The sequence below is a fragment of the Lathamus discolor genome, chromosome 7 (genome assembly GCF_037157495.1).
Source record: "Lathamus discolor isolate bLatDis1 chromosome 7, bLatDis1.hap1, whole genome shotgun sequence".
Classification (NCBI taxonomy): domain Eukaryota; kingdom Metazoa; phylum Chordata; class Aves; order Psittaciformes; family Psittacidae; genus Lathamus; species Lathamus discolor.
Genome location: NC_088890.1, coordinates 4,742,293 through 4,760,904, shown reverse-complemented (window position 1 = coordinate 4,760,904; position 18,612 = coordinate 4,742,293). Strand labels below are relative to the sequence as shown.

The 18,612-nt window shown below is 44.9% G+C and overlaps 1 protein-coding gene across 3 annotated transcripts in view; it reads left to right on the top strand.

The window, feature by feature from the left end:
* Positions 1-18,612, top strand: part of MAPKAPK3 (MAPK activated protein kinase 3) — a 127,047-nt gene that overhangs the window by 2,241 nt on the left and 106,194 nt on the right. Inside the window, exons 2-3 of one of the 3 annotated variants that reach the window (XM_065687716.1) lie at positions 3,055-3,138; positions 14,054-14,130. In XM_065687716.1, the coding sequence (XP_065543788.1) occupies positions 14,064-14,130 (67 nt within the window). In that variant the 5' untranslated portion in view covers positions 3,055-3,138; positions 14,054-14,063. Of the gene's footprint in view, positions 1-3,054; positions 3,139-11,261; positions 11,317-14,053; positions 14,131-18,612 lie in introns of those variants that run through there. The other 2 variants (XM_065687717.1, XM_065687714.1) reach the window with 2 other exon arrangements.

Genomic DNA, 18,612 nt, shown 5'->3' with positions numbered 1-18,612 from the left:
CGGGCCAACAGAGGGCTTCAGTGTTGACACAGCTGCAAAGGGGGGCTTTAACCTTTAGCCCTGTGCCAGTCAAACAGCTTCAGTGCAGGGACCTCACAGCTTCTGACACAGGACTGCAGTTGTACCTCATGCTGTTAATGGGAGGCCCGAAGTCCGAGTGCATTAATCCATGGTTTTGGACAGTCCCTGGTATGCTGGAGGACAGAGATGGTTACCATTCTTGCCTCTCTGAAATGATAAGTGGAAGTGTGGAGCTGAGGACTTACATATAGGAGGCAGACTCTGAGCATGTCTGCTTAGTATCTGTACTTTAGAGAGTTAGTGGAGGCCCTTCTCCAGTGTGGATGGCTTTCTGGTGGACCATGGGCAAGCAACAGCAGACAGTGTCACAGGACTCTGAGGAGCCTTGTCGATCAGGAGCAGAGCGCTGCTCAGTGTGTCACGAAGGTGCCACGCCTGAGTTTCTATCAGCACCAGTTGCGCAGTTAGGTACGAGTATATGGGAGGCAGAACTCTGCTTCTAGTGGTATGTCTTCAGTAGTTCTTACATGGAAGATTTTGATTTCCACTTTATGCTAGCTGCTGCCTACAATTTTAGTTCCCCACCTGCTGCTGCTTCCTTTCTTGATGGTTAGCTCATCTCCTGTGTTTTGTATATACTCTATAGCATGTGCACGGTGGGGCATGCCCATCAGTGTGACAGCACAGTGCCTGTGCAGTGGAGTTTTTACCTGGCAGCCTGAGCTGCTGCAAGAGCTGCAGTACCCACCAATGCTGGTAGAAGAGTGGCTTCTGCCATCAAAATCCTCACTGTTTATTTGAAATACTCATCCAAGACTGTCAAGAATGTGAACACAATTCCTTGGGTTGTTGGAAACGGCTTGAATTATTATAAAATTCCTGGCCTGTCATTTGGTTTATGATTAATTACTTTGGTTTGTGTGGTGATTTGACGTCCCAGCTGCAAATCCAGAGTAAGCTGCTACAGCTCTGTTGCCCTCAGTGGAGTCAGCCCACTCACGCCAGTTGGGTTGATGTTGGCTCACCTGGTGATATGTGGTATTTGTGTTCTGTGAAACAAGCATCCAGTCATCGATTTAAACCTTTCCAGGGACTGGAGGCTGTTAAGCTGTTAATCTTTTATCCTTTTCTATATTGCTCTGCCACTTACCTGGGAGTTACCTTCTTGCCATAGCTTTTGGCTTTGAGCTTGCAGCCTCTCTGGAGCCCTTTGCTGAGCCTTTGCAGCTCATGGTGTGTTTGTATTGCTATAGTGCTTAGCAGCTTTTCTTGCAGGTTGCTCCATCTCTGAGCTTTCAGTACTCTGTTCCCCTGCCAGTATCTCATTGTGTAACTGTCCCCCTGCCAACGTTGTTGGCTTGCATTGATAAATTTCTCCATGCTAGATAACTGAGAATAACCTTGTGACTGAAACATGCTGATGTAAAAGGCAGTTCAGCCTTGCATTCTCCTTCACATGATTTTGCTGCTGCTGAAGTTCATTGGCGTGGAAGTCATGGCACTGGCATGTGCTCTCTTTGCTTGGGAAGAGCAGAATAAGCTCATACTTCACTCAAACAAGGCTTCTTCATTTAATGTGTATGGGCAACAGGCACTCAGGCTGAAAGTAGATTTTGTACTTTAACTTCCAGGTCAGTGAGTTTTTTGACTCGTTCGTGTCAGCAGACAGTAGGCCTTTGTTCAGCATCACAACACACACGTGATGCAGATCCTGAATTGTGCAAGAAACTCCACGGTAAGGTCCGTAAGCCCAGCAAATATATCATCTGTTCTGCTTCGTGGCTTCATTGTGTGCCCTATTGACTGGCAATAAAGCCAAGAATATAGAGGTAGTTAGTTACTCATTTATTTTGGCTCTTCCATCCATCATTGCCTGTGTGGGAAATAAAACGGGCATAAACGCTTTGAGAGTGAAATTTCTGTCTGCGGAGAGGTGGCCTCTGCAGTTTGTGGGAGCTGAATAGTTCAGTGAAATTAGTCAAGTATTAAATTAAGTATTTAACGTAGTAATTAAGTCATTTTGTTACTAAGTAGGGCCAGGACTGAGGCCAGGGCAGGTCATGAGCAGGAATGGTTGTGAGTCACGCGCACAAAAGTTAAAGGTGAGTGCACCCGGATGAATGCTCTGTGGCCCATTGTTGGTGTCCTGATCACAGAACTGCTGGAAACCCCATCTCTGCGGTGGGTGGTGCTTGCTGGCACCCTCCTCTGCTAATGCAGCTCTGGAAAAACAGGAAGGGAGGCACCATCTGTGGTGGATGGCGTTCCTTTTCCTGAGCACCCCTTGAGAAGGTGCAGGCATTTGCCCTTAGAGCCTCGATCATCCGTGTATGGATGGGTAGTGGTATATGTCCCACACAGGACCATTACACTTCTCCCTCTCGAGGTCTGACCTGCTGCAGGCAATGAGCAGAAGAGTGAAGGCAACCCCTTTTTCCCTTGCTCTTCTGCCAGTGCCTTAGTCCTCCACCGAATCTTTGCTCAGCCCTGGCTCATTCCCACACCCAGCTGTGCCTGACCTCCCATAACCTCTCTGTTTGTGCTGTGGATCCCTGCAGAATTCCCTCCATCCTGAGCCTCTTGGACTTTGTCCTGGCAAAAAATCCTGCTCAGGCTTCTCAGAATTAATGCACATCAGCCTAACTCGGAATTGCCATTTCCTGGGAAGCTCTGACACTGTAAAGCCTGTTTGGTGTCCTGCGCCTACCCCCACTTCCCACACCACCCCCCCCCCCCATTGAATCAGAATGAAATAATTATCTTTCCTATTTCTTATGAGCACTTTGTGTCCCAGGCTGGGGCTTTTAGAAATGTTTTGCTCTGGGATTTCTGCTTGAGTTGTATCCACTGTAAGCTGTTGCACTGCTTATGCTTACTGCTCCTTTGCTAAGGGCAGAGTGGTAGTAGGTCACAGTATGTGACCTATATTATATATAGGTATAAGAAAACCCAAGAGTTAGTCACCTCCCTTTTTTTAATCAATTAGAACAGCTGCTGCTTAATATGACTGAAACATATCCGCTTACTCTCTAGATCAAGAAGTCCCTTGTTTACGATGTAATGAAAGTCTGACACTGCCATTACAACACCCAGGAATGCCTTCATCTAGACAAGCAGGTAACATTTCATTCTGTAGTAAGCAGTGATTCATCTTAATGATCTGAAAAGTAATAAAATATTTCACTGCCTCTGTCATGTTCGAGCAAGGTAATAACACTGCTTGTGGGGTAAAAACCTCCATGATAAAACATGTACAGTTTGGAAGTTTCGAAGTAAAGCTTCTGAACTGCCAGAAACAAAGCTGCTCCAAGTAGCTTTGACAGGAACTTTTATCAAAATCAGCAGGTTTTCAAAACAAATTTAAAAGCCACCCAAACTGTTCTTAAAGGAAGGTGGATTTTTTTTTTCCCAAGAGGATATTTTGGTGGTGCTTTTCCACTAGCTGTCTTTCTGTCCCAGCAAATGTACTCTTTGTTATGCTCCATTGTGAACAGAGAAGACCAAGACATTTCTCTCTATGATTTAAACCCAAGTCTCCACAGTGAAAGACCTTCCTTCCTTCCACAAGGTGCCCATCTTTGGCTCCCATGCTGCTTTTGTGCTGCTTGTAACACATCACATCAGGTGTGACATAATTCTCCTTATCCTGAGGCAGGAGCATGCTAATCACACAGCTGCTGTCTTTCCTGCCCCTCACACGGGGAAAGGGCAGTGTGCTCTCACTGTTGGACCCCTTCCATGGAGGCTTCCCTCCATGCAGAGGAAATGACAAATGTCATGCCTGTTTCTCCTTTCCAAGGTGCTGCCCAAACAATCAACACAAATAAGTTCCAAAGAAACTCCAGGATGGCCTGAGCAGGGAAGATAGCTTGCATGACTGGGAGGCCACAAAATTAATAGAGCCAAAGTTTCCTTTCCTGTCATGCTGTGTGTGACATGATTTGATCAAATCATGAGATTTGATGACTGGTGGGTGAGCCTTTGCTGCTTTTGTGAAGGAAAGTGTTCCTGCGGTTGGCTTTCTGCATTTATCACTGCAGACACTGGTGGGAAGCCACGGACTGGGGAAACAAATTCCAGTGTGGCTCACAGCACAGATGAAGAGTTTATCAGTCTTACAGTAAATCCATGCAACTATTATATCCTATAGTTAAAGAAAACAAGCTCATACCATAGAAGCAGCTTCCTTGTTTGTTTTGAGCAAACATGTTTAATTTGGGAATAGTATTCACAGCGGACGAGCAGACCAGGGCTGTGGCATGGCAAAGGGCTGCAGTGGCAATGGGATTTGTAAGTAGGGTATTTTCATGGGGGTTGGAGACAACCCAGGCATCAGCAGCTGTAAGATGTGAAGTATCCCAGCAGAGAAGAATGAGGCAGCAGTGTGCTGCCAGATCTGGCCTGCCCTTAGGAGACGTAGCTGCCATGTTCATCCCCCTGCACTGATTTAGAGACTTTCTTCTTTTTAATAGTATCAGTGAAAGAAACTTATTTAACAGGGAGGGCTAAGTTCTCCTGAAGTCAGAAATAGAGATGCTGACAGCTTTCTTGCGAATGCAAAGATAAGAAGATGAGTGACAGTTTCTGAGTTACTGTAGAACAAGCAGATTTCGTGAGCTGGTTTACGCTGTGTGACCTTAATGCCAGTATTACTGCAAGGGCCTGGGAGCAGTGCATGAGTGAGGGCAGGGTGCAAGAGCAGTTTGAGGAGCCATGCATTGAAACAGCCTTGGACAAGTTCCCATGGGTGTGCTCCTCTGAATTTCATTTTCACAAGACAACGGATGTCCCTGCTTGCCCCAGTTCACAGAATTAGATTGAGGGTTGGAAAATGGAAGAATTCTGTATTCCCTAGGGTAAGATCTGGGTTTAGCTGTGTCCAAATTAATTCTTTATGCAAGTATGAAAATGCCTTTGCTTGTTCTTGCATGGTATTTTGTATGCCCTTATTGCTCTGTCTGGTTTTATGCTGAAAGTAGATCTTTGAAAGGCTAAGTAGAAGGCTGTCATCTGGGAGACATCACCAGCTACCTCTACAACACTAGAAGCTATAGGGAAGCCACAGTGTAGTGAGGCAGCAGGAATTCTGCCCATGAGTAGGAAACGAGTGTTTCGTTAGCAGGGAAGCCTGAGGAGAACTGGCCCATGTTAGGAAAAAGATGTTCCCATTGTTCATGGCAGCATGGAAGATTTTTTGAATGTATCTGGCCATTCTGAGGGGGTGGATTTGCTGCATTTTAGAGCTTGCAGAGTCTAGTTAAGGGCTGTGTACTTCTAAGTAGGACAGAGATTAGAGGGTCTAAGGGAGGCCCTGTCCATCTGTCAGCACTGTCTGAGCCATATAAATCCAGGGTGGAAAGCCAGTGAGTCTGTGGTGTTCAGAGCTGCCTAGAGCAAAGGAGGGGGATCCAGAAGGCCCAGGATCAGGAGTCTTCTGTGGGAGCTGTGTTAAAGTCAAGGAGCAGTACCTTGCAGTGTGTGGGGGAAAGCCCTAGGGAAGCACAGAAAGCCCAGGGCTGAGTGTTGGCACTAGCTTCACACCATGTGTGTCCTCAGCTAGGGTGGGAATGATGTGCATGAGGTGCTGGCAGGCAGGAGCAGAGGAGGGAATGATCCAAGTCAGCACTGAGGAGGCTGCTGGAGGCAGCAGAGGAACTTTGATGTATGGTGGAGCAGTGTCAGGGCTCAGGCGGTTGCAGGGTAGCTTCAAGGGGACAGCCCCGCTACAAACAGGGAAGTTTAAAACCAAGATGCAAGAGTGTGCCAAGAACACTGTGTACGGCTCGTGCAGGAGCAGGTGCAGAGCAGGGCTGCGAGGATGAGAAAGGGACACAAAGCTTAGCAGATGAGAGAAAACTGAAAGAGATGAGCTTGCTTTGCCTAGCAAAACAAAGACAGGGAGGAATGTGATGTTGCCCTGTGAACACTTTGTTGCAAAATAAATACTAGAGGGGAAGAAAAAGTCTTTATAATAAAGATCAATGCTGGCACAAGGACACATTGGTACAAATTTGCTATTAATACACTTAGCCTGAAAATTAGATTTTCAAACACTAGAGGAGTGAGACTCTGGAGCAGTCTCTCAAAGGGAGAAGTGGAAACCAAAGGAGCTTTGTAAGGAACCCTAAGAAGCTTGCAGTAGTGAAGGGAGAGTAAATGAAATCTCTGACACACTGTCATTTTATTTTATGCATGTTGATGCTACAGACAGCCTGACCCAGAGTCTGGGCAGGAGGGCAAGTTGCAGCAGAAGATGGAAGCAGTCAGCAGCTGTAATTAAGAATCAATAGCAAAGTTACAAGTCAGCTGCACGAGATGGGGAGTTTCAGGATAGCTGAGCTGTGCACATACCCAGCTTTGGCTGTATCTAGTGTTCGAGGACAGAGACTTCACCAAACTGACGAAGTTTAAGGCCTTTTCACAGCATCTTTTAGAACCAACACTTGCACAGTAGGACTCTGTGCTAAATCTTCCCTCTCTACTTCCCAGTTGCTGCCTTTTTCTTCTCCATTTTGGCATGGGTCTACACTGCAGCTGCAGTAGCTTTGTCTCTGTGCTCCTAATTCCTTGTTCATAAAATATTAGGATATGTTTTAAGCCATATTTTAAGAATGCCTCCAGTTTTGCTGGAGACTTCCCAACAGGACCTTTTGGCATGCAATTGCAGAAGGAAGGTTAGCAAAGTTTAGCAGAGCTGCCTTTGTCAGAGGAGCTGCTGGGGTCCTTTTGCAAACCAGCTTGTTGGCTGCAAGAAGCTTGGAATTGTGTTGGTAAATTTTTGGATTAAGGGAAAATGAAGTCATTTCTTGAAATTGTTTTCAAAACTTCAGTGTTATCCCAGGTCAGAACTGAGGAACACTCGCCTATAGGACAAGCTGAACTTTTCAGACTAGAAAATGAAGGGGAAATTCAAATAGATAAGCAAAAAGCCATCCAGCTAAAATAAGAACTTAATGGTGATACACAGAAGGATATTCCCGGAACTGGCAATTGTTTGGAACTGGGATGGAGAATGCAAGAAGCAAGCAATAAGTAGAAGATGCAGTTGGACAGAATGTGAGGAATGGAAGAAGGGTTAGTAGGGCAGGCAGAGCACGCATCGGTTTTTCAGCTCCTAATCAGACCGGAGCATTCACGGCAAAGAGTTTACTTCTCACTCATGGGAATATGAGCGTTATTGCCCACCTGAAGAAGAAAGTCTGCTGCTGCTTTGAATTTTGCCATAGTATCTATGGTGTAGCTTTGCTGAGTTTGGTTTTCTATGCAGCATTCTTCTCTTACTAATAGCCTCTACTTATTTGTCCCCCAGCTCGATCCTGACTTGGCAGAAAACAAAGCAGAGCATTGGGAAGTTGCCATCGATCGATGGAGTCAATGCATGGAGGGATGAAGTTAATATAAAAATTGCATTTCCCAGAGGAGGCTCTTGCTGATGATGTGAAAAGTCATAGGTCTGTCAGAAGTTGCCAGCTTCTTTTGCTCCAGCTCATTAAAGCCTTCTGTCCTTGCATTTTTAAGTGATCATGGGAACAGCAGCAAATTTTGGTAGGGAGAGAAGAGATCATGGGGAACTGACACCAGTGTGATGTAATAGCTGGCAAGGACAAGGCTAGTCCAGCTTGACACCTTCAGTCCCTATGCAGAGATTTCAGCTCTTAGCATGCTCCTTTTCAGTGTCTTTGGACCATTCGGCCTACTTGTGAAGTTAACTGTGCTCATGCTCATTCACTATCTTGGTTTCATATTTTTCTGATACACAGAAATGGTGTGATTAAAGCCAGGCCTTAGAGATGCATGACCTGCAGCTGCTATTGAATTTGAGGGATGTTTCTCCCCATTTGACCTAATAGGTCAAGAAAGATAGGGTTAAATCCTGGTCTTACCTCCTATAAATGAAGAGAACAGGTTGCTCAAAACTGCATTCTAACATATCCTATCTGGAAATTAATGCAATCTTACTCTATAACTCTTCCCAGCATTGTCTTTCAACATTAAAATAGTGAAGATTAATGGTCAGGACAAGTTCCTAGGTGACCGGTACAATGAGCCATTCCATCAGCTGAAGGTCATCAAATTTAAATGACCTGAATTTGTTAATGGAATAATTCCTACATTACCTCACTCTTCTGAATATTCAGGATGTTAAATGTTCCAGATAGCATTGTGATCAGTCTGAATTTCTGGTTTCCAGAAGTTAAAAGCTGTGGTTGGACTCCACAAGACCTAGAGCTGTCGTCTTCAGGAAAAACTTCTTTCACTTTTTCTGCAATACCTGAAAAAAGTGAGTTAGAGACTTATTATTCTGTAGTTTTGTTCTCAGTTGTCCAAACAATGCCTGCTCAGATCTGACAAGAGTACCTCTGTTCTCAGCTGCCTTAGGTTGTTTGCCTGAGCAACCATAGGGGCATTTGGAAGAAGCCTACCTACGTGCCAAGTTGCTCACAATCTTCTCTCTTGGTAAATAGAAGAAGTGAATACAACAAATGCTGCTCACTGGGAAGTTGAAAACCCCAAGAACTCTGTGTCCTTCCAGAAATTCTTTTGTACTTTCTGTCAACTTAATGTAGAGGATAGTCTGTATGGGGGGTAGTCAAAGCAGATTGCTGTGTTTCTTTCCATTTATTTTCCTTTCTTCCTCCGTTCTTTCTCTTCTTTCACTGATAGCTTAAATGAAACCAAGGTGCTTGGTAAATGGATATGAACCCCCTGGCTCAACTGAAAGGAAAAGCAGACATGCATGGAACAACCCAAGCGGGCTTCTCCAATGACAAAAGAAAGTGGAATGGTATTTGCTAGTTAGGAGTGATAGCTCCTTTGATTGAAAGAAATTTCAATGCCTTTTTTTCTAACCAGGGGGGCCTTTGTCCACATCCAAACACAGTCCTACTTACCCTGTCAGAATGACACACTCAGCACCTTCCTCAGGCTGAGTCTCAGCCTTTCCACTTACTTGTGCCAGTGGTGGGGGGTCATTGCAAAGAGGTACTTCATGAACCTGTTCAGCTCTCATTGCACAAGCTTCCATGTAACAGTAAGTAGTGAAGGGTGGAGTACCTCAATCCCAAAGAGTGTGTTCGTAAATTCAGATTAAGAAACTGGTTGAGATTGGAATGTGTTTCACAAGATGTATTGAAAAACCCAGCCACAGTTTCACTGTCACCTGAATGCTCCTATTGGTGATTGTTAAGATTTTCCTAAAAGGATAAAATCCCTGCACTTAGTAGTGACAGGTCTTTATCCTGGAAGTCACATTCCCCACTTGTGGTCTCACTTAGGACATCAGTGCAGGTCTGACACAAAGGACACCCCATCTCCTGTCCAGTCCTCCTGCCAGCCATTCCTGTCTCCACAATTAGCTTGGCAGCTGGGGTGATTCTTTGTGCCGGTGCAGCTTGTTTGCTCAAGCTGAGATGGTTTCTTGCTGCCATGAAGGAAAAGGTTAAGAACTAAAACAAGCTCTTCCATCATCTCTAAAGCATGAGGAGCCTGGTGCTGCTTCTGCTTTGCAGAATTCCAACACCAGATGGACTGGACCTTGCTGCCTTCTCTGGAAGGCAAGCCAGCTGTGGGGGAATTAAAAATACCCTTTCCTGCGGTGGATGGGAGCGTGGCAGGATGGAACTCAGCACATGCTTGTGGCTTGGTTCAGATTCAAGCAATGTGAGCCTGTTCTGGAAATATGTCAATTACAACCAGTGCCATGTCATCATACTTTATCTAGAAATATCTGAGGGGGTAAATCCTTGCCCTTTTGGAGGTGGAGGGCCTTCAATGCTTATTTCAGTCACTGCTTGCAGTCTCCTTGTGAGGATGCAGCAAATCAAAAGGAGGAGCAGATGGCATTAGAAGATGGATTAATAAAATGAGGAAGAAGGCTGCTAGCAGTGCAGATTCCCCCCATCTTTCCCTCTTCCTGGGAAGGCTTCTGCACTTTAATGCAGAGCTCAGTGCCTAGCTGAGAAGAATGATCCAGCTGCTGAGGTGGATATAGTGTTTAGTGTGACCACTTCTTTAGGATAATGAATAATGACACTTCTTTCTAGCATCTGAATGCAAGAGAGTCTGAATTTGGTGTTGTCTGCTGCCCAAAGGTTAAACCTAAAAGTAGCTGAACAGTCAGGGAGGAGGATGAAGGGGTGTTTGTATGATGCTGAAGTCACTGTTCAAGGCAGTACTGCTGGACTCTGGAGAGGAAATCCACTTGAGGAAGCTAACTAACATGATGTAATGCTCTGAGAAAAACCACCAGAATCAGGAACTGCACCAGCCTCAGTGCTGCACCTTTTGGTCTGACTCTTCTGCTGTTCACCAGGAGATGCAGTGCTACACAGTCCCTGCAGGTGATGGGGCATTTGCCTTTCATTTCACTGGATCAGGATAATGGATATCATACAGAGACAGGACATCATCTGTAAAAGTGAAGTTTAGCTGCAGCTATCACAGTGATATTTATGTGAGGTGCTTCTCTTCTAACCCATTACTGTGCAGGTGTAATGCTTCTTGGTTTCACCACTTTTCTGAAGTGGTTAAACCATGATTGAGCCATTCACGTTGACACCTGTTGGAGGTACCTGAAATGCAACCAGGCAGATTGACCTGGTTACCCAACAGGTTGTTACACACCTGTAATTTTCTACCTTAAATCCTAATACTGCTGGGGGAGGGTTAATGGTAAAGTGTGACTCATGACCTGTCTTGACAGCTCTGATAAAATCTCTGCAAAGGGCTTTTGGAGGATCACGTGCTCTGATCACACCAGCTCGTGTGGGTGCTTGTCTCCAAACTCCTCTCTCTGCTGGCAGAAATCTTATTTGAAGCTTGGAAGTTGACAGCTCACATCAAGCTTTTCAGTGACTTTGGCAGAAGGATGTTTAAGCTGTATTTATGATGTTGCATCATAGGTTGAGCATCAAATAGGTTGGGATTTTTTTTTTTTTATTCTCTGAAGGGACAACAAAAACATTGACCATGTTATTGGAAAATGTTCTGGTTCTTGAGCTTGTGTGTGTTGGGTTCTGCCACTGTTCTGTGTTGAGCTCAGTCCATGTTGGGGATGGATGACATCTGTGAAGTATTCAAGTGATTGGATTGGTAACTGGGGCATCTGTGGCAAATGACCTTTTCACCTGGCTGTGAGGGCTGCTAAATGTTTGCCCTCCATGCAGGTGTTACTCATAGCCAGGCAGGAGCTCAGTGTAAGTTAGGACTATGCCTACTGCAGAGAGCATGTGGAGTCCCTTGGGTACAGGTCTGGTTTGCAGCAGTGCTTCTTTACATTTCCTCAGTAGAGTAAAGGTGTCTCAAAGTAGGCATGAATTGATTTGTCATCTGTTTGACCTTCTTTCCTCAGTGACAGGATGGTAGAGAGGCACTGTGACAGGAGGGCCAAGCAAGCTGGTCAGTTCTGCACAGCAGGGTGGTGTGAAGGGGCTGCAATCGTGTGCTGAAAAATTGGTGTTGTATTTGTTTTGTATTGGTTTGTTCCAAATGCTAGCACTGTTCCCATGCAGGCAAGCAAGGAAGAAGTGAAGAATTGTGTTTAATATTCTTTTTCAGTGAAACAGTTAATTGTAGAGTTCTCTAAGAAGTGAATGTATTCCTTTTCCTAGTGTTCTTCTCTTTGTTAAACTGAGCCTAGATGAAAGCATTGGCTTCCCAAGACAGCTATATCAGCACAAGGTCATTTTGGTTTTGTCTCATTGTTTCATGTGTATTAAAAGGAAACAAATCCAGCTTTACTTGTATACCTGGAAGATGAGACTTACATTTAGTACCCTTCCTTCTTCAGAAAGGAGAGCAGGACCAACCCTGATTGCCTTTGAAAATTGAAATGTTTGGGGTTCAATATCCGTAAAAAAGAAAGGTTTTATGTAGCTCTGCACAAGAAATGGAAGAGTAACAATAGTCCTTAAACATGCTGGGAGAGAAAAGTATTTTCCACAGAATTGAAAACATTTGATTAAAAAGGCCATTCTTGAAGGCAGAGTTCTGATTTATTTTTCTACTTGAATTGTTTCCCTATTATTGCTAATTTGTGGTTTGACCAGCACGTTATGCATTGCACTTAACTGTGAGATGGTTACGGCAGCTTGGATCACTCAGAACTCTATTTATCTGTAATAGCTGTACCTCAGCCTGGGTCAGACTTGCAGCAGGCAGTTGTGTTTATTTGATAGCTGAGATCAACTCTTTATTCTTTGTGACATAGTAAGAGATACAGAAGAGATAGTATGTAGAATAATAATATGCTCAGCACAGCTTTTATGTAGCAAGAATGGCACAGGGTACACAGTGATCCAGTTTACAGTGGAGCATGAAAATGGCTGTCCTGAAGGCTTTGGGAAAGGGAAAATGGCTGTAGGAGAAAGTAAAGGCATCGCAGGCTTGTGTGGCAAATTACCGGTTTCCCTTCTGTAGCAGTGGAATGACAATTGAAACAGCCATTTCTTTGCACACTATTGTTGTGTTTTGTTTAGGAGCGTGGTCCCGGGCTTCAAATCATATCTCAGACAACTGTGCTAAAGTGGGGACATCTGAGCTGCTTTGTCCTGTCTTATTTCAGATTAAATACTGTGGCCCCATAAAAGTGGGCAGGCTCAGTCTTGTGCTCTGTAAGGGAATAGTGCTGGGGTTTCATACCACTCACAAAAATGTGTATAATATATCCTCATATGGTGTGGTAGTGGTTGAATTTCGATACTCAAAAGAGGCACTGAGATGTAAAACCATGAGGATGTTGCATCCCATTTGTTTCTCAAGGAAGTACCTCTTTGTGCTACAGGCTGCCATGTAGCCAGTGGTGGTCATGCCTGAAGCCCCTAAGTGAAACTGTTCCCCAGCAAGTGACCCAACAATGGCCTGAGCCCTACACCAGCACCCGGATTGAACAGGGGGACAAGGAAAAGCCAAGTGCCTGAGCAGTGCTGCACTGCGAGGCTTACAGGACTCACACAAATGGGGAGAACATCTCCAGTCATTATTGAGGTGGATGAGCCTCCGCAGCAGTAGACAGCAGAGCCCTGCTGCTGGCTCAGGAAGCTGTGTTGCACAGAAAGGCCTTGGTGGTGGCGGCCACAAACATGCGGCGTTCAGTGGCACCAAGGACAGGAGGCACTGGCTGTACCTGCCGGTGAGCCGCACAGCTTGTCTGAGTGTGCCAGCAGGACCATGGCTCTGAGTGGGAGGATCCCATTCACACTGCTTAGGAAGCTGCCAAGTGCAGTTCATCTTAGGATTTCAGCAGGCACAGCAGGCACAGAGTGACGGGGAAGGGAAAGTTTGGGACATGGTTCCAGAAGCGTTACAACTCCTCCTTTGCAGTCCATGAGCAGGTTCTCACCTTTGGGGTGGCAGCAGTTCCTGGTTCCCACTGTGCTCCTGCAAGGTCAGGAGCTGCTGCCTCACCCAGGCCAAGTGTTTCATTCTTTCCACTTTGAGGAAGAAGCAAAAGAGTATGTTGGGTTTCAGAAGGGGGCAGTAGCCATTGGCCATATCATACAGCAAATTGCAACCTAAGTTCCCAGTTCAGGGGCATTTATGAGGTTTAGAAAATGCAGAAGCAGGTCCTGAAAATGGGCTCAGCTGCCATGGGGAAAGGAGCAAAGAGAGGCTTAGAAAGGTTTTGGTTTTTTTCCCAAACAGGCCAGGTAATCAAGGTCTTTGCCTCTGATCCTGGAAGGGACAGCAGAATAAACTTGGTAGAGTCATAAAATATGAGCCTACAAACTTAAGAAATGCTGGATCCTCCAGCAGAGCAATGTGGGCATTGCAAATGATAGGGCAGATTTGAGTAGAATGTGTCTTTCTGTCTCCATTAGAGATGCTTAAAGAAGCTCATGTTCTAAGAATTTCAGTTAGATGTCTGCATTTAGCTGGATCAATATAGGCATTAAGGGCTTATGGTACTTTTGTGCTGAATTAAAGGGGGGAAAAGGTCCGATGTGTTCAGTGAATCAGTTTTTCCTGGAAGAACATATTCCCAAAGTGTAAAATTACCTTTTTTTTTTTTCCTTTTTTGCTTCCTTTAAACCAGTTTCGGTGACATGAATGGAGCTGAAGTGATGCACAAGTCTGGGCAGAATCCTCTCTCCACTCAGAATTTCTCCCCAGGTAGGTCACTGCCCTGCTTTAACATCATTACACCATCAGTGTCATGCTTTGTACCCTGCGGTAACAGCATAAAGCCAGCAGTGCTGGGGAGACAATGATATTCTTTTATGCCTTTTCTGTTCTAATGGGCCCAGCAGGCTAAAGACACCTTGGGGTGCTCACAAATGAAACACAACACTTGGGGTGAGCTGTGTGTGCAGGTGGAAATTGCTGTGACTGTTTCTAACGTGATGTATAGTTGGTACACAGCTTCTGCCCTACCCTCTGCCTGCTGAGCTGGGGCTTGCTGGAAGGGGACTCCCAGGAATGCCTTAAAAATAAGGGAATGTCACGCAAGGAAAGAGGGGGGTCTTCCCCAGGCTCTCCCATCTTCTTATGCTGTATCCCAGGAGTTGTCTTTGGCTGTTTTCTCTTGCTTGCTCTGCGTCTGTGTTTCTTATACTGAGTTTAGTGAACATGCTTCCCTCAAGAGTTTTTTCCTGTCAGTATCCCAGTGAAGTAAAGATACGTGGGTAAAACACAGAGGTTCCTTCCAGAGCACTCTTTCTGTGCACAGGACGATTCAAGGCAGCAGCAAAGCATCACAAAACCCACAGTATACTGGTACTATATTATAAGATCTCTTGAACAGCAGTTGTTGGTATGTTTAGTTGGCTGAGGAGCCAGGAATTATCAGCAAGTGGTAAAAGCCAATCTGGCAGAAGAGTAATTGTTCTAAACAAAGATTTAAAAGCATTTATATGTGATTGGCTGGGAGGTATTGAGTGAATTTGATAAATCTGTTTCCCAGTTTCTCAAAAAGCTCTTAATTTTTAACAAATTCTGTCTGTAAATGTATCAGTGAAAAATGACAGCATATTTATTTGAGGATGGAGTGCATATATTTAAGTTGTAATACTGTTGGTTGTCTGATAAACAGTGAAGTAAGTCATGAGAAGAACTTTTAGAAGTAGCTCACAAGGCTGCAGAGTTCCATGGGAGCAGGATGGGTCCACGGGTTGCAAGCTGAAATGGGCCTTTTGGCTTTAGCCTGACTTCTCAGGATTGATTAGTGAATGCTGCTTAAAGAATCTTCCTCCTTGTGGAAGTCAGCATTTCGACTTAAAACCTATTTCATTTAATACTGAGTGATTTTTATATGAAAAAAGGACTGTAGCTGTCATTGCTGAAAGCTTGAAAGTACAGCTAGAGCAGAAGTAAATAGTCACATACCGTAAAGGCTACATGCTGTGGCTCAATAAGCACCCGCATAACCCATCTTTTCTCATTAATGGCTTTTTCTTCTCAGACTTCTCCTTCCTGAAAGAGTTGGTATGTAGGAGGCTGTGCAGCACATCTCAAACTTTATCAGATCCAGTTAGCCCGAAGAGAACAAGACAGGTTCCAGAAAGAAGGACAAAAGCTCTTTGGTTTCCTCAGAGAGGTTTCCCATTACTGCAAGCATTCTCATATCATCCCCTCCTCTGCACAGAAGGGAACCTACCAAAGCACTGAAACTAATTGTCTTTCTCCTGGATGAAGGATCAGGGTGTGATCTAGAAAAACTTATCCACAAAGACTGCTTTGGGCAACCGCACAGAATTCCCTGGTTGCTGTCAATATTGTTTCACTCCTGGAGACCTCTGTGGCCTAAAACTTGGAACTGAAAGAGAGCAGACCTAGGTTAAATGTAAAGAAGAAGCTCTTTCCTGTGAGGGTGCTGAGGCGCTGGCACAGGGTGCCCAGAGAAGCTGTGGCTGCCCCATCCCTGGCAGTGCTCAAGGCAAGGTTGGATGGGGCTTGGAGCAACCTGCTCTAGTGGAAAGTGTCTCTGCCTGTACAAGGAGTTGGAACTGGATAAGCTTTAAGTCCCTTCCAACCCAAATCATTCTGATTCCATGATCGCCATGGCCAATGACAGGAAAGGGTGATTTTAGGGTGAATCTGACCAGTGGTGAAAACAGCCATTCATGTCTTATGGAGTAATGGCACTGCAAGTAAGGATATATCACAGGTAACATGTCAGCAAGTCAATCTGACGTAAGTGGTGCTGTTTGCTAAACCCAGGCTGTCCTCAGAGTCTCAGAGATGAGGGGTGTTGGGTATTTAGGGCTTTGAGGTAGACTTGTCTCAGCTAAAAGAAGTTAAATGACACCCAGATGATGTAAGTGTTCCTCACAGGCTTTTTGTTGGGTATGTGGATGTTTCCAGTAGATAGGAGCAGCCCTGAGTACTGTTGTTTCTGTTCGTATGTAGCTACATGTCTTCACAGACAGAGACCCAGCTCTAAGTCACTCTGCTGCAAAGGATTAAATATGGGGCCATACACTGAAATCACTCTGAAACTGAAGCCATCACAAAATAAGAGTTGCTTGTTATGCAGTGTGTCATGGAGAGAACATGTGGCAGCAGTTTCTGAGAGCTCATATTGGCTTAAGTGGTACCAAAGAGGAATTCAGCCTGTGGTTGTAACCTGTGCCAGGAGTTCCCAGGTTTGTGTTGCTGTAGTGCACAGGCAGTAGCAGTAGCAGCCATAGGTATTAGCAACAGCCATCATTGTAAGTACTGGAGTCAAGGGCAGATCATGAGACAGTGGCTGCTGGAAATGTGCTGTTCCATGCCTATGGGGAGGTATGCCTCTCATTTGCACCTTCCCATAGTATACTTTCCTAATCCTTAAGCTACCATATTCTTTCCTAGAGGGACTCATCCTCCCTGTCTTGAGTCAAGACCCATGCTGCTCTTTGAATTACAAAACCCCATCTCCGTCAGCTATAACTGTGTTCATGGAGGTATCTTCCCTGTGACCTGGGTAGTTACTCCATCAGGGATTCCAGTACCACGGGTTAGGAGCCACTGCCGTGTGTGTTCACGAACATATCAAGGTGATCTCTTTATCTTTTCACTTTGGGAGAGTGCTTCTATCCCTGCAGGAGGTGGATCCAGCGGAGGGGATGTTCCTGTGTGGGTTTTACAAAGAGCCCTTGAGATAAGTTTAAGCCAGGCCATTGCTGAGAGACACTAACCAGTGAGTGCCAGAAACACATCCCTTGTAAACTGCATTGCATTGGTAATGGATTAAATGAATTGCTGAGGTATCAAAACAGTGCAGGGTGGGGTGAAATGTAACTTGTAAGTGGGAAAGACAGTGATGAGTGAAATAACCTTGAAAATAAATCAAGCCACGTTGCTCTTTCCTGATTTTCTAGGGCTGGTTGGTTCTTTAACGTCTTTATTAAGTCTATACAGGTGAGCTGACTCCAGCACAGAATTGAAACAAAACCAGTGGAGAGGCACTAATGCTTTCAAGCAAAGGGCGTAACAGCTTTCTGAGTTTGCCTGAATTCCACCTTTCCAAGCTTTAAAGGAGATTGCAGTGAAAACAATATCTTCATAAAATACAGACAAGCAATCACATTTAGTAAAGCATGAAAGAATTACAGAAAATAAGGCAGGAAGGTCCGTATCTCTTGTCCTGGGGCAAGGCCAGATCTCTGACCTCTTTAACAGCCTCTGCTGCATAGGAGAAAGGTCGCAGGGACAGTGTTTGAAGAATGGTGCATTGCAAAGCAGGCTCCTCAGAAGAACACCTGCAGCTTCAAAGCAGCAGAGCGTGAACAGCTCAGGTGTTTTGCCGTGAAGTAAACCTTATTTACTCTTCATAAAGCTTTTCCTGTGGCACTATGCTTGGCAGATCCTAGCTTCCAGAGGTAGGATAGTGCGATGTTCTTTATTTGTCCTTTTAAGGTTACATTTGATAGTGTAGGCGACCAATCCAGAGAAAACTGATATTCTAATGACTTGTAATGACATCCCAAAAGAGCTTGAAGATTTGAACTGAAGCACTGGCAGGGCATACATGTCGTAGAATGTACTTTGCATGTAAGTAAATGTGTACAGCTTCCACAGAACACACCTGGGTAACTGTGTAGAGAGGACTGGGTGCTTTATCTTCTTCTGTACTTAATACTGTAATTAGTGCAAGGAGTTAAAACTGCGAAGTTTTTCCTCTGGGCATTCGTGGTTTTGCTAGTTCAGAGTCAGAGTGCAGTGTCACCAGACGTGGGTTTATTTCTCCACTTAGTTCTTCAGTAGAAAACTGTTGAAAGTCAAACATGTCAAGGATGGCAGCAGATTGCCTCAGAGTTTAGAACAGTTCTCCATTTGTATAGTAAAGGATGGAGCTGAGGAGGTTGTAAAAGAAATGGGATTGTGTAGTATGTTAACCTGAGAATTCTCTAGTGGCTTTGTGCTGTTTCTGTAACTCAGATGTATGTAGCATTGAACAGATAAAATGTCAGTTTTATGTGATACTCTGTTATTGCGTGGGTGGCCTGTGAGTGGGGAGTTACATTTGAAAACCACTTAAGGAAGCCAGAAGGTCATCAGGGAGCCCTTGGCTGTTCTCCCTCCTGGTAGGCTGCTCTCCACATCCAAGAGTAACCACCAGTTTGGCTTTCAGGAGCTGTGGCTAAACACTTGTCCTGCTTTGTAGCAATGCTT